This window comes from Mesoplodon bidens, assembly GCF_964165515.1.
Source record: "Mesoplodon bidens genome assembly, chromosome: 5".
Taxonomy (NCBI): domain Eukaryota; kingdom Metazoa; phylum Chordata; class Mammalia; order Artiodactyla; family Ziphiidae; genus Mesoplodon; species Mesoplodon bidens.
In genome coordinates, this window is record NC_138161.1 from 49,783,900 (window position 1) to 49,799,694 (window position 15,795).

General features: G+C 40.3%; 2 protein-coding genes across 5 annotated transcripts in view; one reads left to right on the forward strand and one right to left on the reverse strand.

The window, feature by feature from the left end:
* Nucleotides 1-9,852, reverse strand: part of RPL24 (ribosomal protein L24) — a gene marked incomplete at its 5' end in the record, with an annotated part of 104,674 nt that extends 94,822 nt beyond the window's left edge. Inside the window, one exon of the mRNA XM_081234664.1 lies at nucleotides 9,848-9,852. Coding sequence (XP_081090790.1) covers nucleotides 9,848-9,852 — 5 coding nt within the window. The remainder of the gene's footprint in view (nucleotides 1-9,847) is intronic.
* The window catches only part of NXPE3 (neurexophilin and PC-esterase domain family member 3), a 51,551-nt gene that overhangs the window by 24,532 nt on the left and 11,224 nt on the right, over nucleotides 1-15,795 (forward strand). For all 4 annotated transcript variants that reach the window (XM_081234659.1, XM_081234662.1, XM_081234660.1 and 1 more), the window contains 2 exons: nucleotides 120-874; nucleotides 5,204-5,277. In XM_081234659.1, coding sequence (XP_081090785.1) covers nucleotides 120-874; nucleotides 5,204-5,277 — 829 coding nt within the window. The remainder of the gene's footprint in view (nucleotides 1-119; nucleotides 875-5,203; nucleotides 5,278-15,795) is intronic.

The window sequence follows — 15,795 nt, forward strand, 5'->3', positions numbered from 1 at the left end:
GAAACAATGTCATCTCAAGTAAGTTTTATTAAAATTTAAACTGAAGCAGGGATTTATTTGTTGACTATAAGGAGATTTATTGTAGCTGTGGTTTCTGTTGTTTGTGTCTTTCTCTTCAGTACTTGGACCATGAGACTGCATCAGCCACATTCATCGACAGTGGTGGACAGTTTGTTTTCTCCCAGGTGACAGGAATTAGCCGGAATCCTTACTGTGGCTATGAGCACCAGACTCTGTCCAGCCGGGAGCGCCTGGAGGAGGACTCCTTGTTGGCCGCCTTACAGTGGCAGGTGCCTGATGTGGGCCCAGTCCCCTTTTTGAAGAGCACTGACCCTTCTTCCAGCTACTTTGTCATCTTGAACTCTGCGGCCTTCTTCAAGGTGGGAAGCCAGCTAGAGGTGCTGGTTCATGTACAGGATTTTCAAAGAAAGCCCAAGAAGTATGGTGGAGACTACCTGCAGGCCAGAATCCACTCCCCTAAGCTGCAGGCAGGGGCCGTGGGTAGAGTGGTGGACTACCAGAATGGGTTTTACAAGGTCTTTTTTACTCTGCTCTGGCCAGGCAGAGTTAAAGTGTCCATATCTCTGGTCCACCCCAGTGAAGGGATCAGAGTTCTTCAGAATCTACAGGAAGAGAAACCAGACAGGGTCTATTTCAAGAGCCTCTTCCGTTCAGGAAGAATTTCTGAAACTACAGAGTGTAACGTGTGTCTTCCTGGGAGTCTTCCCCTGTGCAACTTTACAGATCTCTATACCGGAGAACCCTGGTTCTGCTTCAAACCAAAGAAGCTCCCTTGCAGTAGCCGAATTAACCATTTCAAGGGTGGATACCTGAAGGGCCTCCTAACTGCTGCAGAGAATGCTTTCTTCCAGAGGTATGTGCTCCTTGCTCTAGGGGGTAATTTAAGAGGTCCCTTTCCATTGTCTTTGTCCTACTTAGGAGACTTTCTTATTTTGGTTATGTGCTTCTTATATCTTTCTGAACTTGGCCCAATTCAGGAGAGGTGGTAAGAAAATAAATATTTATATTTTGTGATTAGTGTGCTTATTTCAGTTCAAATTAATGACCTTAAATTTTTGTTCTTTTACCTTAATATCTTTAACTTCAGAATTGCATAGCATATCTGTATAAGCAAGATCACTTATTCACAGAACAGATAAAAAAAGTCATCCAAGAACAGGGCTGCTAGAGGTCTTATAGTCAGGGTAGTGTTTTAGCTTCATGTCTAATAAACTGAAAAAGTTTTAAGTGACATATTATTAGTTGTTAAAATCATATAAACATTTATTGATAGGAAAAAGACTATGAATATGGTAACATTGTTGGACTGATTTAATGATAAGCATGGGAAGCCAGGAATACCACAGCAAACTGTATTTTTGAAGGTTAATAGTTGAAATTATTGCATTCCATATAGTTCTGAAATAAAATAACATTCTTAAGGAATAAAAAGAAAAATAACATAGAAAGTACAATTACTTGAGAGAATGTAAAACATTTTTTATTTTTAAATGAAATCTATACTTTAAAAATATTCCCTTGGGCTTCCCTGGTGGCGCAGTGGTTAAGAATCCGCCTGCCAATGCAGGGGACACGGGTTCGAGCCCTGGTCCGGGAAGATCCCACCTGCCGCGGAGAAACTAAGCCCGTGCACCACAACTACTGAGCCTGCGCTCTAGAGTCCATGCCCCACAACAAGAGAAGCCACCGCAAAGAGAAGCCCGCGCACTGCAACGAAGAGTAGCCCCCGCTCGCTGCAACTAGAGAAAGCCCGCACGCAGCAGCAAAGACCTGATGCAGCCAAAAATAAAATAAAAATAAAAAATAAATAAATTTATATAAAAATATTCCCTTGTAGAGAGGAATCTTTGTTGAGTGTATCTGGGCACTCTAAAACTTTTAATGTTTTATGTCCACTCATTACTTGGTGGGTGAAAAGTTCCTACCATGAGATGTGTGGTCTGTAGGAGCTTCTAAAATAAAACTCTGATTTTTTACTTCCCGAGTCAGCTTTTGGTCGTTAACAGTTTTAAGTACATATTTGATGCCATACTTTCAGAAGGCCAGCAGAGGGAGCACTACTCCCAGTGTATTCACTGTACTGTTCTTGAGGGGACTGCCTAGTTTTTTGTGGCTCAGTACAAAAGGACTTTAATTTTATTCTTGGGTTCAGATCTTAGACACATTATTTATCAGTGACTATGAGCAGATGATTTTATTTCTGTGTACTTTTTGCCTATGTATGAAGACTGTTCAGTTACCCCCTTTTATTTATTTATTTATTTTTTTTATTTTTTTTGCGGTATGCGGGCCTCTCACTGTTGTGGCCTCTCCCGTTGCGGAGCACAGGCTCTGGAGGCGCAGGCTCAGCGGCCATGGCTCACGGGCCCAGCCGCTCCGCGGCATATGGGATCCTCCCATACCAGGGCACGAACCCGTATCCCCTGCATCGGCAGGCGGACTCTCAACCACTGCGCCACCAGGGAGGCCCTCCCCCTTTTATTTTAAATAACTTTTTTTTAAGATTTTTTTTTTTATATGGACCATTTTTTAAAGTCTTAGTCCCTTTTAGAGTTGTGTTGTCAGTCTACTTACTGGCTTAGCAAAGAGGAGGAAGCATAGCATGTAATTTACTGAAATTCCACGTGGAAAAAAGTGGGAAAAAGGTTAGAGAATTAAGTTAGTGTAAAATTTAAAATGTTCCTAACACTAAATCCTACCAATAAAACCAAAGAACACCTGTGAATCCAGAAGGATAAAATAATGTCTGCCCCTGCCTTTACTTGCATATCCTGGATGAGGCTGGCTGAGGGTAGTTTGTAGTAGAATCATTAAAAAAGATTCTACTTACCTGGAAGTTTTCCGGGAAAGCGTTTGAGGTGGCATAAGTTTTTGGAAACCAAACATTTGACAAAGTCCTGATACAGATTTTTTTTTTTGCATTGTTTGCTCTGTTAAAAATCTGAAATTTTGCATTAGGCTAACTGAAAAGAAAAAGAGAAAGATTGAGATTGATCATTTGAGGGATCTTTGAGTGTAGTATTTTGAGCTCATGGCCTGAGTATGTTAAGCTATGCTCATTTTTACCTCTCTTCCTTGGTGGCTTGTAATGTTGATTAATTCAGAAAGGATTAAGAAGCTTAGCCTTGGTCTTTGGTTCCCAAATGATAGTTGGACAATTAAGGTGGTCTAATCTCTCAAGGAAAAAAAAAAAGTGTTGGTTTTTAGAAAGAACCATAGTACTTTGCTTAAAAATTCTGATAACAAGAGAATGTCTTTTGAAAGAATGAGCTTATCACATTAAAAGCTTCCCTTTTATTTTAGCATGATTTATACTTTTTTTTTCCTTTCTAACTTTGTATTAAAAAAGTTCAAATCTGTAGAAACAGTGAGCACCCACATACCTTTAGCTTAGACCCACCATTGTTATGTTTTGCCACATTTGCTTTCTCTCTTTCTGTGTGTTTATATGTGTGTATATGTGTATAATTCTTTCCCCTCAGACCATTTGAGAGTAAGGTGCAGACATCATGGCACTGCACCCCAGGCATATGCATCTCCTAGGACTTTCTCCAACGTATAACCATGACACAGTGATCACACTTGGGCCTATTATCATTGACACAACATTGTTATTTAATATGCAGTCTATATTCAAGTTTATCCAGTTGTCCCAATAATATCCTTTATTGCTATCTCTTTTATTTTAACTGAATCTCTGATCACACACAATCTGTTTAGTTGTCTCTTTAATCTTTTAGTCCAGAAGAGTTCTCTAACTTGTTTTGGTTTTTACGATATTGACAATTTTGATGTTGCTGTTTTTGTAGAATATTGCTTAAATTGAATTTGCTGCTTTATTGTTTCTGCATGATTAGATTGAGAGTAAACATTTTTACAAGCAAATTACAGTGGTGAAGGTTTCTTCTTTTCCTTACCTTAAAGCTTTAAACTCATGAAAGTAGTTTATATGTGCTCTCTTAAAGTCATGTATATTAATTGTCACTTTTACAATCCATGAAATGCCGTTATTCTCTAACATAGCCCCCTATAATTCCTTCCTTCCTTGTTGTCTGTCTCCCTCATTCTTTAGAATGTCAGTGCCATGAAGGAGGAGATGCTGTTTTTTTTTTGTTGTTGTTTGGCTGTGACACTTGGCTTATGGGATCTTAGTTCCCCAACCAGGGATCGAACCTGGGCCCTCGGCAGTGAAAGCCTAGAGTCCTAACCACTGGACCTCCAGGGAATTCCCGATGCTGTGTGTTTTGTTTACTGTTATATCCCTAGTAGCTAGGATAGTGCCTGGCACATAGTAGAAGCTTAAGGATTATTTAAGAACAAATCTGTTTTGAATTGATTTTTGATGAAATGAAATATCATAACTGCAAGTTCCCATATCGAGTTTGGAAAGTTAGCATTTTAATTTTTTTTTGTTTGTTTTTGGTCTAAGTGCAAGAGGCCTAATTATTATGAGCCAGTTTCTGGAATAGTTACACCACGTTTTCAGTATACTTCTCCTGGACTCCACTGTCCCCCACCTTTTCACACAGCCCTCTATCAGATATTTTCTGAGCATGGACTCTAGTCCAGGGCCTGTGCTAAGTACTGAAGATGAAAGATGAATGGGATATAATCCATGTCTTTGAGGAGTACATGTTTTATTAAGGGGAACAGACACAACAGAGCCATAATAATGATGAACAGAGTACATGCATGAGCATGTATCTGGGGACACATGTCCCCAGGTAGGAGTCAGCTCTGGGCAAGGCCTAAGGAATCTGACGTATGACTTAATGCTCCATAGTCTTGCAGCCTGAAAACTAAGTAGTGACAAAATAGACATTCTCATCAGTGAGTCCAAGGGAAGTAAGGCCTCTTGCACTTAGACCAAAAACATTCTCTGAGTCCAAGGGAAGTAATTCAAACAGAATTTGTCATTTTGGAGTTTGCACTCTAAGGGTGAAGCAGTGAAAAATTAAAAACTTGTTTAATTCTTATTCAGTTTATGTATCCATATAACCTGCTTATTATAATATACCTAGTTTATTAATTATCAATTTTATTGATTAACATATATAAGAATATTTCATCTTAGTAAAGCTTTGTGAAATCCTGTCCATTTAAAAATTTGAAAATAAAGATACATATTAGAAAATAAATGTTCCTGAATCTAAGCTTGTACTCTTTTTATTCCTCTTTCAAGTGGTGTCAATATCAAAATGCCAATCAACTCCAGTGGACCTGATTGGGTGACTGTGATTCCCAGCAGTGTAAAAGGTAAAAAGGAATGAGCTTGATGATTTGTTGTTTTTCCTGCTAAGTGTGTTGAGGCCCTGTAGTTACACTGATGTTACAAAGCCCCCTTTTTTTTTCCTTTTTAAGATGCCCTGGTTACTGCTGGGCACAGTTTTAACTGTTTTAACAAACATTCCAGGTGATTCTGATCCATTGGTATAGGATATTATTAAGAGTGAAAGAATGAAATTTAGAAGAGTAAATGTATGTGTTTTGTTTTTGCAGAATAGGTATAATGAGCTATAGTGACTTGTAGAAAGGAAGGATGAACACTATTAAGGTGGTTATGCAGATGGAAGGTGATCACTCCTTGGCCTTTTGGCTAAGATCAAGTGCAGATGGCAGACGAGGTCCTTTTAGCTGTTGAAAGCATGTATGTAGTATCCTACAGAGCAGATAGTGCAAACACCAACGCCCCAGGGATGAGGTATATAACACATATGAACCCACCAGTGTGGGTATTGACCATATGCATGCCTTGTGTAAGTGGTGGTTAAGGAACTGCAGAGCAAGGACCATCTAAAGGGGGCATCCCCTCAGTTCCTACACGTTGTTGCTATGCAAAAATGTAGACCCAGCACAGCCAGATCTATAGATTTTTTTCCATGAAAAACCAGAAATCAATTTTTGAATGTTAATATCTCCAGATTTCAAAACATTGGCATCCAGTTAAAAACTTTAAAACTATTGTGTGGGCTAAATAAAATTTGAGGCCCAGATGCAGGCAGGACACTGTCAGTCTGTATCTCTGGTGTTCACTGTCATGTGCCACAAGAAATCCCAGTCTTTTCCTAGTGAAGAGCTGTATTTGATTTACTTGAACCCAGTGAGTTACTAATTTTAGAGGGTACATATGCGAAGCATCGTTAATAGAAATTGCTTACCTTTTATCTGCCTGGCCCTCAACCCCACAGCCGAGATATCAGTAAACATGGGATCACCCAGGAGTGCTGAACCCCTCATATGCTCACATCTGACACCTCCGGAGGCCCCATCCCACTACCAGATCTATCTCCCTCTTCCACAGCCCTGGTTGTCTGGCTCACCCACCTTGTGATGTCCCTGGCTATCCAGTGGGAGGAGCTTTGGATGGTTTACCTGAACCTGACAGGTCTTGGGATTCAGCCAGGAAGTGGTTGTGGGTTTGTGATGTACATTCTGTTTAGAGAGAAGAAAGATTCAGTAACTAGTGGGGCTTTTGATGGATTTTTAGAGGAAGAAAGAAACCATGAATCAGTAGGAGCAGGGTAGCCTGGCTTTGATAAAACTGTCTCGGAGCAGGTAAATAACTGGAAAGAAAAGAGAAGGACAATTACTTTATAAAGCAATGAAGTCCGGCTTGGGGGAACTTCACCTAAATTCACCTTAGTGACCAGCAGGGGGCACTCAAAGACGCTAAACGAAGGGCTCACATTCTTCCTTCTTTAATTCCTTCCTTCTTCCCTCCCTCCCTGCCTTCCTCTCTTAATTCCTTCATTCCCTTTGTACTCTTTTTAAAAATATTTTGTTTTCAGATAATTTTAGACTTAAGGAAGAGTTGTGGAAATAGTACAAAGTTCCCGTATAGCCTTCACCAAGTTTCCCTTATGCTAATTTCTGATTAATTGCTGTGCCGGATCTTCATTGTGACATGCCGGCTCTCTAGGTGCGGTATGTGGGATCTTAGTTCCTGACCAGGATCGAACCCAGGCCCCCTGCACTGGGAGTGTGGAGTCTTAACCACTGGACCACCAGGGAAGTCCCCCCTTATGCTAATTTCTTAAGGAATCACAGAACACTTACCAAAACCAAGAATTTAACATCCATATAATGTTATTAACTAAACTATAGAGTTTATTTGGATTTCATCAGTTTTTCCACTAATGTCCTTTTTTGTTTCAGAATCCAGTGCAGATCTCACATTGCATTTAGTTGCATGTTTCCTTAGTCTTCCCTCTGTGACAGATCCTCAGGCTCTTATTGTCTTCCATGACTTTGACACTTTTGAAAAGCATTGGTCAGATAGTTTTTAGAATCTCTCTAAACTTGGGTTTGTCTAGTGTTTTCTTTTGATTGGAATGAGGTTATGCATTTTTGGAAAGAATAGGACAGAAATGATGTTGTATCCTTTTGAGAGGGTACATGATGTTGATATGTATTGCTAACAATGTTAACCTTGATCACTTGGTTAAAGTGGTGTCTAGCCCGGTTTTCCACTGTAAACTAATTATTTTTCTTTCTTTCCTTTTTTTTTTTTTTTTTTTTTTGGCTGTGCTGCTCGGCTTGTGGGATCTTAGTTCCCTGATGAGGGATCGAACCCAGGCCCTTGGCAGTGATAGCACAGAGTCCTAACCACTAGACTGCCAGGGAATTCCCTAAACTAATTATTTTTATCTTTGTATTTACTCAGTATTCTGGGGAGGTACTTTGAGACTGTGGTAGGCTGAATAATGGCCCCCAAATATATCCAGATCCTAATCCCTTGAATTTGTGAATGTTACCTTATATGGCAAAAGAAACTTTACAGATGTGATTAAGTTAAGAGTTTTGAGCTGGGGGGAGATTATCTGGATTATCTGAGTGGGCACTAAATGCAATGACAAGTGTCCTTTTAGGAGGGAGGCAGAGGGAGATTTCATACAGAAGACAGAAAGCCATGTGAAGATGGAAGCAGAGAGAGGTTTGAAGATGCCATGACATTGGCTTTAGAAATGGAGAAAGGGGCCATGAGCTAAAGAATATAGCTCTAGAAAAGGCAAGGGAACAAATTCTTCCCTAGATCCTCCAGAGAGAGCGTGACTCTGCTAACACCTTGGTGTTGGCCCAGTGATACTGATTTTGGACTCCTGGCCGCAGAACTGTAAGAGAATAAAGTTGTGTTGTTTTAAGCCACTACGTTTGTGGTAATTTGTTACAGCAGCTACAGGAAACTAATACCGAGACTATGTAAACATTCTGTTTCTGCTTAAACTTTCATCTACTAATTTTAGCATTCATCATTCGATCTTCCCTGCAGCAGTTATTTCTGTGGTGTTCTAATGGTGACTTGCTCTATCTCTCATTTTTAAGACATTTATTAATTGAAATTTTTCTGTAAGGAAGAGTTGTCCCTTCTTCACCATTAATTTAATCAGTATAGACTCCTGACTATTTCATTCTTTGGTTTATAATCCAATTCAGTTGTTCAAATTGTTCCACTTTTGGTAGTTGAGAACTTTTTTAGTTTGGCTTCTGTGCCCTTTTGACATGCTCTCATTCTTTTAATTAATTAACTTATTTCTTTTTGAGCACTTCCTTACTTTACGGTACCACAGGATATTTCAGGTTCATCTTATATTTTCTTTGCCCAGGCCTTGGAAGTGTTCATAATATTTACACTTATATTATTTCACTTATGAATCCTATATTTTGAAGGTTTTATTTTCCCTATGACATTTCATAATTTATATATTAGTTAATTGATGTTCGTACAAGGTAAAACTCTTCTCAGGTGCATATTTAGAGTCTGGTGGATTGCTTGAGGTTGCCAGGGCTACCCCCATGCACACATAATTCCAGTCAAAAGCAAAGAAACACAGCTTTCAATTAGACTGGACTATCTTATCAAGGGCAAGCATCTGGCTTCTGACAGGCTTTTCCAGTGTCAGAATTACTACTGAATTTTCATAAGCATCTGCATTGTGGTCCTCAGACCATTATAGCCTAATGGTGTGGGACCTTGATGGCTTCTAACCTCATCAGCAACTAAACTAGAGCTCATATTTTTGGGAGAGTTTACTGAAAGTTTAGGATAGGACTAGATTTAATAGCAATAGAATAAATATCAACATCTTTGTGGCTTTTTACTATTTTCTCTGTTTATTGAAATTTATCTCATATGCAATAGAGCACACAGATCATAAGCATACTGTACAATGGAGTTTTACATGTGTACCTATCTTTGTAGGGTGAATTCTAAGATGACTCCCAGTGATCCATGCCCTTATATAAACCCTTCCCTTCAATTATATGACAAAGTTGACTTTAAAAAAAGAGAGATTGGGGCTTCCCTGGTGGCGCAGTGGTTGAGAGTCCGCCTGCCGATGCAGGGGACACGGGTTTGTACCCCGGTCCGGGAAGATCCCACATGCCGCGGAGCGGCCGGGCCCATGAGCCATGGCCGCTGGGCCTGTGCATCCGGAGCCTATGCTCCGTAACGGGAGAGGCCACAACAGTGAGAGGCCCGCGTACTGAAAAAAAAAAAAAAAAAAAAAGAGAGAGATTGGGCTTCCCTGGTGGCGCAGTGGTTGAGAGTCCGCCTGCCGATGCAGGGGACACGGGTTCGTGCCCCTGTCCTGGAGGATCCCACATGTGGCTGGGCTCGTGAGCCATGGCCGCTGAGCCTGCGCTTCCGGAGCCTGTGCTCCGCAACGGGAGAGGCCACAACAGTGAGAGGCCCGCGTACCGCAAAAAAAAAAAAAAGAGATTTTCCTGGGTGTATCTGACCTAACCAGATAAGTCCTTAACAGGGACCAGTTTCTTCCAGAAGAAAGAGATTGAAAGTGTGAGAAGGATTCCATGTGAGGGAGATAACTTCATTGCTGGCTTTAAAGATGAAGGAGGCCATGGGGCAGGGAATGTAGGCAGCTTCTAGGAGCTGAAGGGCATTCCCTGGCTGACGACCAGCAAGGAAATGAGAAACTCAATCTTATAACCACAAGGAACTGAATTTGGCTAACAACTTGAACAAACTTGGAAACAGATTTTTCTCCAGAGCCTTTAGAAAGGAACACAGCCCTGCTAACATCCTGATTTCCACCTGTGAGAGCCTGAGCAGAGAACCTAGCCATACCAGGCCCTAGATTCCTGACGTGCAGAACTGTGGGAAAATAAATGCCCCTTGCTTTTAAGCCGTTAAGTTTGTGGTGATTTGTTACACAGCAATAGAAAACTAATTAACTACCACCCAGATCAAGATATAGAATGTTTACAGTGTATAGAATATTTCCAGTGTTCCAGTATGGCCCCTTATTGTGACAACTGCACTTTCACACTATTACAGTATCGAATTTTCACAGCAGCCCTTCAGAATAACTAGTAGTTTGTCCGTTTTACAGATAATGAAACCAAGGTCCAGGTCCAGTTAACTTAGGAAATCAAAGGACTCACATCCCACACATAACATCCAGAAAACTGATATCATTTGGGGAAAGGCAGCCCACAGCCATTTCAATAATAAATGTAGGTCTCTGTAAATGGTCCCATCTCTGCTACCTCCTGTCTCCTCAGCTCTCTGAGAAACTTTGGCAAGTCACTCTGACTTGCTTTCTTTACCTCTAAAAGATATTTGGACTAGCTATTCTCTGAGGTCCCTTTCAACATTCTCTGAATCTACAGGTATTTCTACCTCACATAGCATTTTTATCTTTCCTTTGTAAAATGCATAGCTTGTAGGGGACTAAAATAGAACGGAAAAAAATCAATTTCCCAAGGTTTTGTGGGGCGAAACTCAAGCCAGTATGGTGGCTGAGGAGCTAGGACCTCCTCACGTTCCCAGCACTGGACAGGGCATGCCCAGAGCTTGGCATGCTATCCTCACTCCTTACCTCCCCGAGGTGGTGCCCGGGCACTCCTGTGCTCATGTTCCCTGGTCAGGGAATTGTTTGCCTCCATTTCTTCTCTGACTTATCTTTCCTTCCCCTCATGAACCACGTTCTCCCTTTCGCCAGCCTTTTACTGTTCTTACTTCTAACTCCATGCCAGAAAATTAAGGGACCTGTGTTCACACACGCGCGCACACCTCCCACCCTTAATTCACACAGTATCCCTCTCGTCCAGCTCTTTCTAGATCATTTAGGAAAATTTATCTCTGCCTTTTTCTCTCTCATTTTGTCCCATTTGTGGTCCAAATAGCCTTTATTGTGGCTAATGAATGATATGGGATGATGCCCTTTGGAGGAAAATGTAAGCTGTGGGCTTTTAAAGAGAAGCCAGGACATTTTAGAGAAGCAGGGACCTTACTTGCAAATAATCAAAACTGTCCCTCCTGATTTTGCATAAAGATCTTTATATCTGCTCTTACAATCGCCTGCCTGTAAAGTTCCTTCACCGTCAGTGTTCAAGACAACCATAAAATTGAGTAATAACTCATTTTTGTTTTTTAATTATTTTCATTCCACTTGTACAGTACATTAAGAGTTATATTATTGATTTAAGAGGCTTTCATATCTCGGATATCTTATGTGAAAATGCATTCTGAGCTCCAAGCAACACTGACTTTTTAAACAACTTCAGACTGCTTGAAATTATATTAGTCAGGAAATGTTTTTGTCCCAGTTGACCATAAGAGGGCAATGTAGGTAAACACATTTCACTTTAAAAATATGTTCTGTTATCTAGCGCTGCATGTTTAAAGAATTAATGTCAGGTTCAGTAATTGATTTGCTTTGCTTGACTTAACTCTGATAGTAAATATAATTAACATTTGAATGGAAATGGTAATTGTTTCCTGTGTGATATACCCATTTCTTTATGACCCTTATTTGACAGTAGACTCAGTAGCTGAGTCTCCAGACTTAACTGTGGTAAATATTGTGACTTCAAAATCACTTTTAATTTCCATTCCAGTAAATGTTTTCTTTGGGCCCCAGGTGTCTGCTCAGGAGCTCTCTGGCCTGTGCAGCCTTGATGTGATGATACAGTGAGAAGCTTTGGGCAAGGTGTGGTGACATGGTAAAGCCACACTTGGTAGCATGTTGAGAAATTGCTTTTGAATAAGCCAAGCAAGTGTTTACCCTAACCCTCATTTTTCTTTGATAATCACATTGGCCAAAAGAGCATTTACAATTCTGTTTACTTTTCAATTTAGACCCTGAACCTGCAAAGCATTAGCAGATACCTAAGAAAAAAGATTAAGTATGCACTGTTAAATAGGGTATCTGCTTTGAAGGGAGTAAAACCAAAGTAATTTTGTTTCTTTTTTTAACATCTTTATTGGAGTATAATTGCTTTACAACAGTGTGTTAGTTTCTGCTTTATAACAAAGTGAATCAGCTATACATATACATATATCCCCATATCTCCTCCCTCTTGCATCCTCCTCCCACCCTCCCTATCCCACCCCTCTAGGTGGTCACAAAGCACGGAGCTTATCTCCCTGTTTCCCACTAGCTATCTGTTTTACATTTGGTAGTGTATATATGTCCATACCACTCTCTCACTTTGTCTCAGCTTACTCTTCCCCCTCCCAGTGTCCACAAGTCCATTCTCTGCATCTGCATCTTTATTCCTGTCCTGCCCCTAGGTTCTTCAGAACCATTATTTTTATTTTTATTTTTAGAATCCATATATATGTGTTAGGATACAGTATTTGTTTTTCTCTTTCTGACTTACTTCACTCCGTATGACAGACTCTAGGTCCATCTACCTCACTACAAATAACTCAATTTTGTTTCTTTATATGGCTGAGTAATATTCCATTGTATATATGTGCCACGTCTTCTTTATCCATTCATCTGTCGATGGACACTTAGGTTGCTTCCATGTCCTGGCGATTGTAAATAGAGCTGCAATGAACATTCTGGTACATGACCCTTTTTGAATTATGGTTCTCTCAGGGTATATGCCCAGTAGTGGGATTGCTGGGTCACATGGTAGTTCAATTTTTAGTTTTTTAAGGAACCTCCCTACTGTTCTCCATAGTGGCTGTATCAATTTACATTCCCACCGACAGTGCAAGAGGGTTCCCTTTTCTCCACACCCTCTCCAGCATTTATTGTTTGTAGATTTTTTGATGATGGCCATTCTCACTGGTGTGAGGTGATACCTCCCTGCAGTTTTGATTCGCATTTCTCTAATGATTAGTGATGTTGAGCATTCTTTCATGTGTTTGTTGGCAATCTGTATACCTTCTTTGGAAAAATGTCTATTTAGGCCTTCTGACAAATTTTTGATTGGGTTTTTTGTTTTTTTAATATTGAGCTGCATGAGCTGTTTATATATTTTAGAGATTAATCTTTTGTCAGTTGTTTCATTTGCAAATATTTTCTCCCATTCAGAGGGCTGTCTTTTCGTCTTGTTTATAGTTTCCTTTGCTGTGCAAAAGCTTTTAAGTTTCATTAGGTCCCACTTGTTTATTTTTGTTTTTATTTCCATTTCTCTAGGATGTGGGTCAAAAAGAATCTTGCTGTGATTTATGTCACAGAGTGTTCTGCCTATGTTTTCCTCTAAGAGTTTTACAGTGTCTGGCCTTACATTTAGGTCTTTAATCCATTTTGAGTTTATTTTTGTGTATGGTGTTAGGGAGTGTTCTAATTTCATTCTTTTACATATAGCTGTCCAGTTTTCCCAGCACCACTTATTGAAGAGGCTGTCTTTTCTCCTTTGTATATTTTTGCCTCCTTTATCAAAAATAAGGTGACCATATGTGCATGGGTTTATCTCTGGACTTTATATCCTGTTCCGCTGATCTATATTTCTGTTTTTGTGCCAGTATCATACTGTCTAGATTACTGTAGCTTTGTAGTATAGTCTGAAGTCAGGGAGCCTGATTCCTCCAGCTCCATTTTTCTTTGTCAGGATTGCTTTGGCTATTCAGAGTCTTTTGTGTTTCCATACAAATTGTGAAATTTTTTGTTCTAGTTCTGTGAAAAATGCCAGTCGTAGTTTGATAGGGATTGCATTGAATCTGTAGATTGCTTTTGGTAGTAGTCATTTTCACAATATTGATTCTTCCAATCCAAGAACATGGTATATCTCTCCATCTATTTGTATCATCTTTCATCAGTGTCTTATAGTTTTCTGCATACAGATCTTTTGTCTCCTTAGGTAGGTTTATTCCTAGGTATTTTATTCTTTTTGTTGCAGTGGTAAATGGGAATGTTTCCTTAATTTCTCTTTCAGATTTTTCATCCTTAGTATATAGGAATGCAAGGGATTTCTGTGCATTAATTTTGTATCCTGCTACTTTACCAAATTCATTGATTAGCTCTAGTCATTTTTTGGTAGCATTTTTAGGATTCTCTATGAATAGTATCATGTAATCTGCAAATAGGGACAGCTTTACTTCTTCTTTTCTGATTCGGATTCCTTTTATTCCTTTTTCTTCTCTGATTGCTGGGGCTAAAAATTCCAAAACTATGTTGAATAATAGTGGTGAGAGTGGACAACCTTGTCTTGTTCCTGATCTTCGTGGAAATGGTTTCATTTTTTCACCATTGAGAACGATGTTAGCTGTGGGTTTGTCATATATGACCTTTATTATGTTGAGGTAAGTTCCCTCTATGCCTACTTTCTGGAGGGTTTTTATCGTAAATGGGTGTTGAATTTTTTTTTTTTTTAAGATGTTGGGGGAAGGAGTTTAGGAATTCATTCATTTATTTTTTTGCTGTGTTGGGTCTTCGTTTCTGTGCGAGGGTGTTCTCTAGTTGGGGCAAGTGGGGGCCACCCTTCATCGTGGTGCGTAGGCCTCTCACTATCGCGGCCTCTCTTGTTGCAGAGCACAGGCTCCAGATGCGCAGGCTCAATAGTTTTGGCTCACGGGCCTAGTTGCTCTGTGGCATGTGGGATCCTCCCAGAACAGGGCTTGAACCCGTGTCCCCTGCATTAGCAGGCAGATTCTCAACCACTGCGCCACCAGGGAAGCCCATGGGTGTTGAATTTTGTCCAAAGCATTTTCTGCATCTGTCGAGATGATCATATGGTTTTTCTCCTTCAGTTTGTTAATATGGTTTATCACATTGATTGATTGATTGATTGATTGATTTTGGCTGTGTTGGGTGTTTATTGCTGGGCATGGGCTTTCTCTTGTGATGAGTGGGGGCTACTCTTCATTGTGGTGTGGGGGCTTCTCATTGCAGTGACTTCTCTTGTTGCAGAGCATGGGCTCTAGGTGTGTGGGCTTCAGTAGTTGTGGCACGCAGGCTCAATAGTTGTGGCTCGCAGGCTCTAGAGTGCAGGCTCAGTAGTTGTGATGCACGGGCTTAGTTGCTCCGTGGCATATGGGATCTTCCTGGACCAGGGCTCGAACCCGTGTCCCCTGCATTGGCAGGCCGATTCTTAACCACTGCACCACCAGGGAAGTCCCTATCACATTGACTGATTTGCGTATATTGAAGAATCCTTGCATTCCTGGGATGAACCCCACTTAGTAATGGTGTGTGATCCTTTTAATGTGCTGTTGGGTTCTGTTTGCGAGTATTTTGTTGAGGATTTTCGCATCTATGTTCATCAGTGATATTGGCCTGTAGTTTTCTTACTTTGTGACATCTTTGTCTGGTTTTAATATCAGGGTGATGGTGGCCTCATAGAATGAGTTTGGGAGTGTTCCTCCCTCTGCTATATTTTGGAAGACTTTGAGAAGGATAGGTATTAGCTCTTCTCTAAATGTTTGATAGAATTCACCTGTGTAGCCATCTCGTCCTGGGCTTTTGTTTGTTGGAAGATTTTAATCACAGTCTCAATTTCAGTGCTTGTGATTGGTCTGTTTATATTTTCTATTTCTTCCTGGTTCAGTCTCAGAAGGTTGTGCTTTTTTAAGAATTT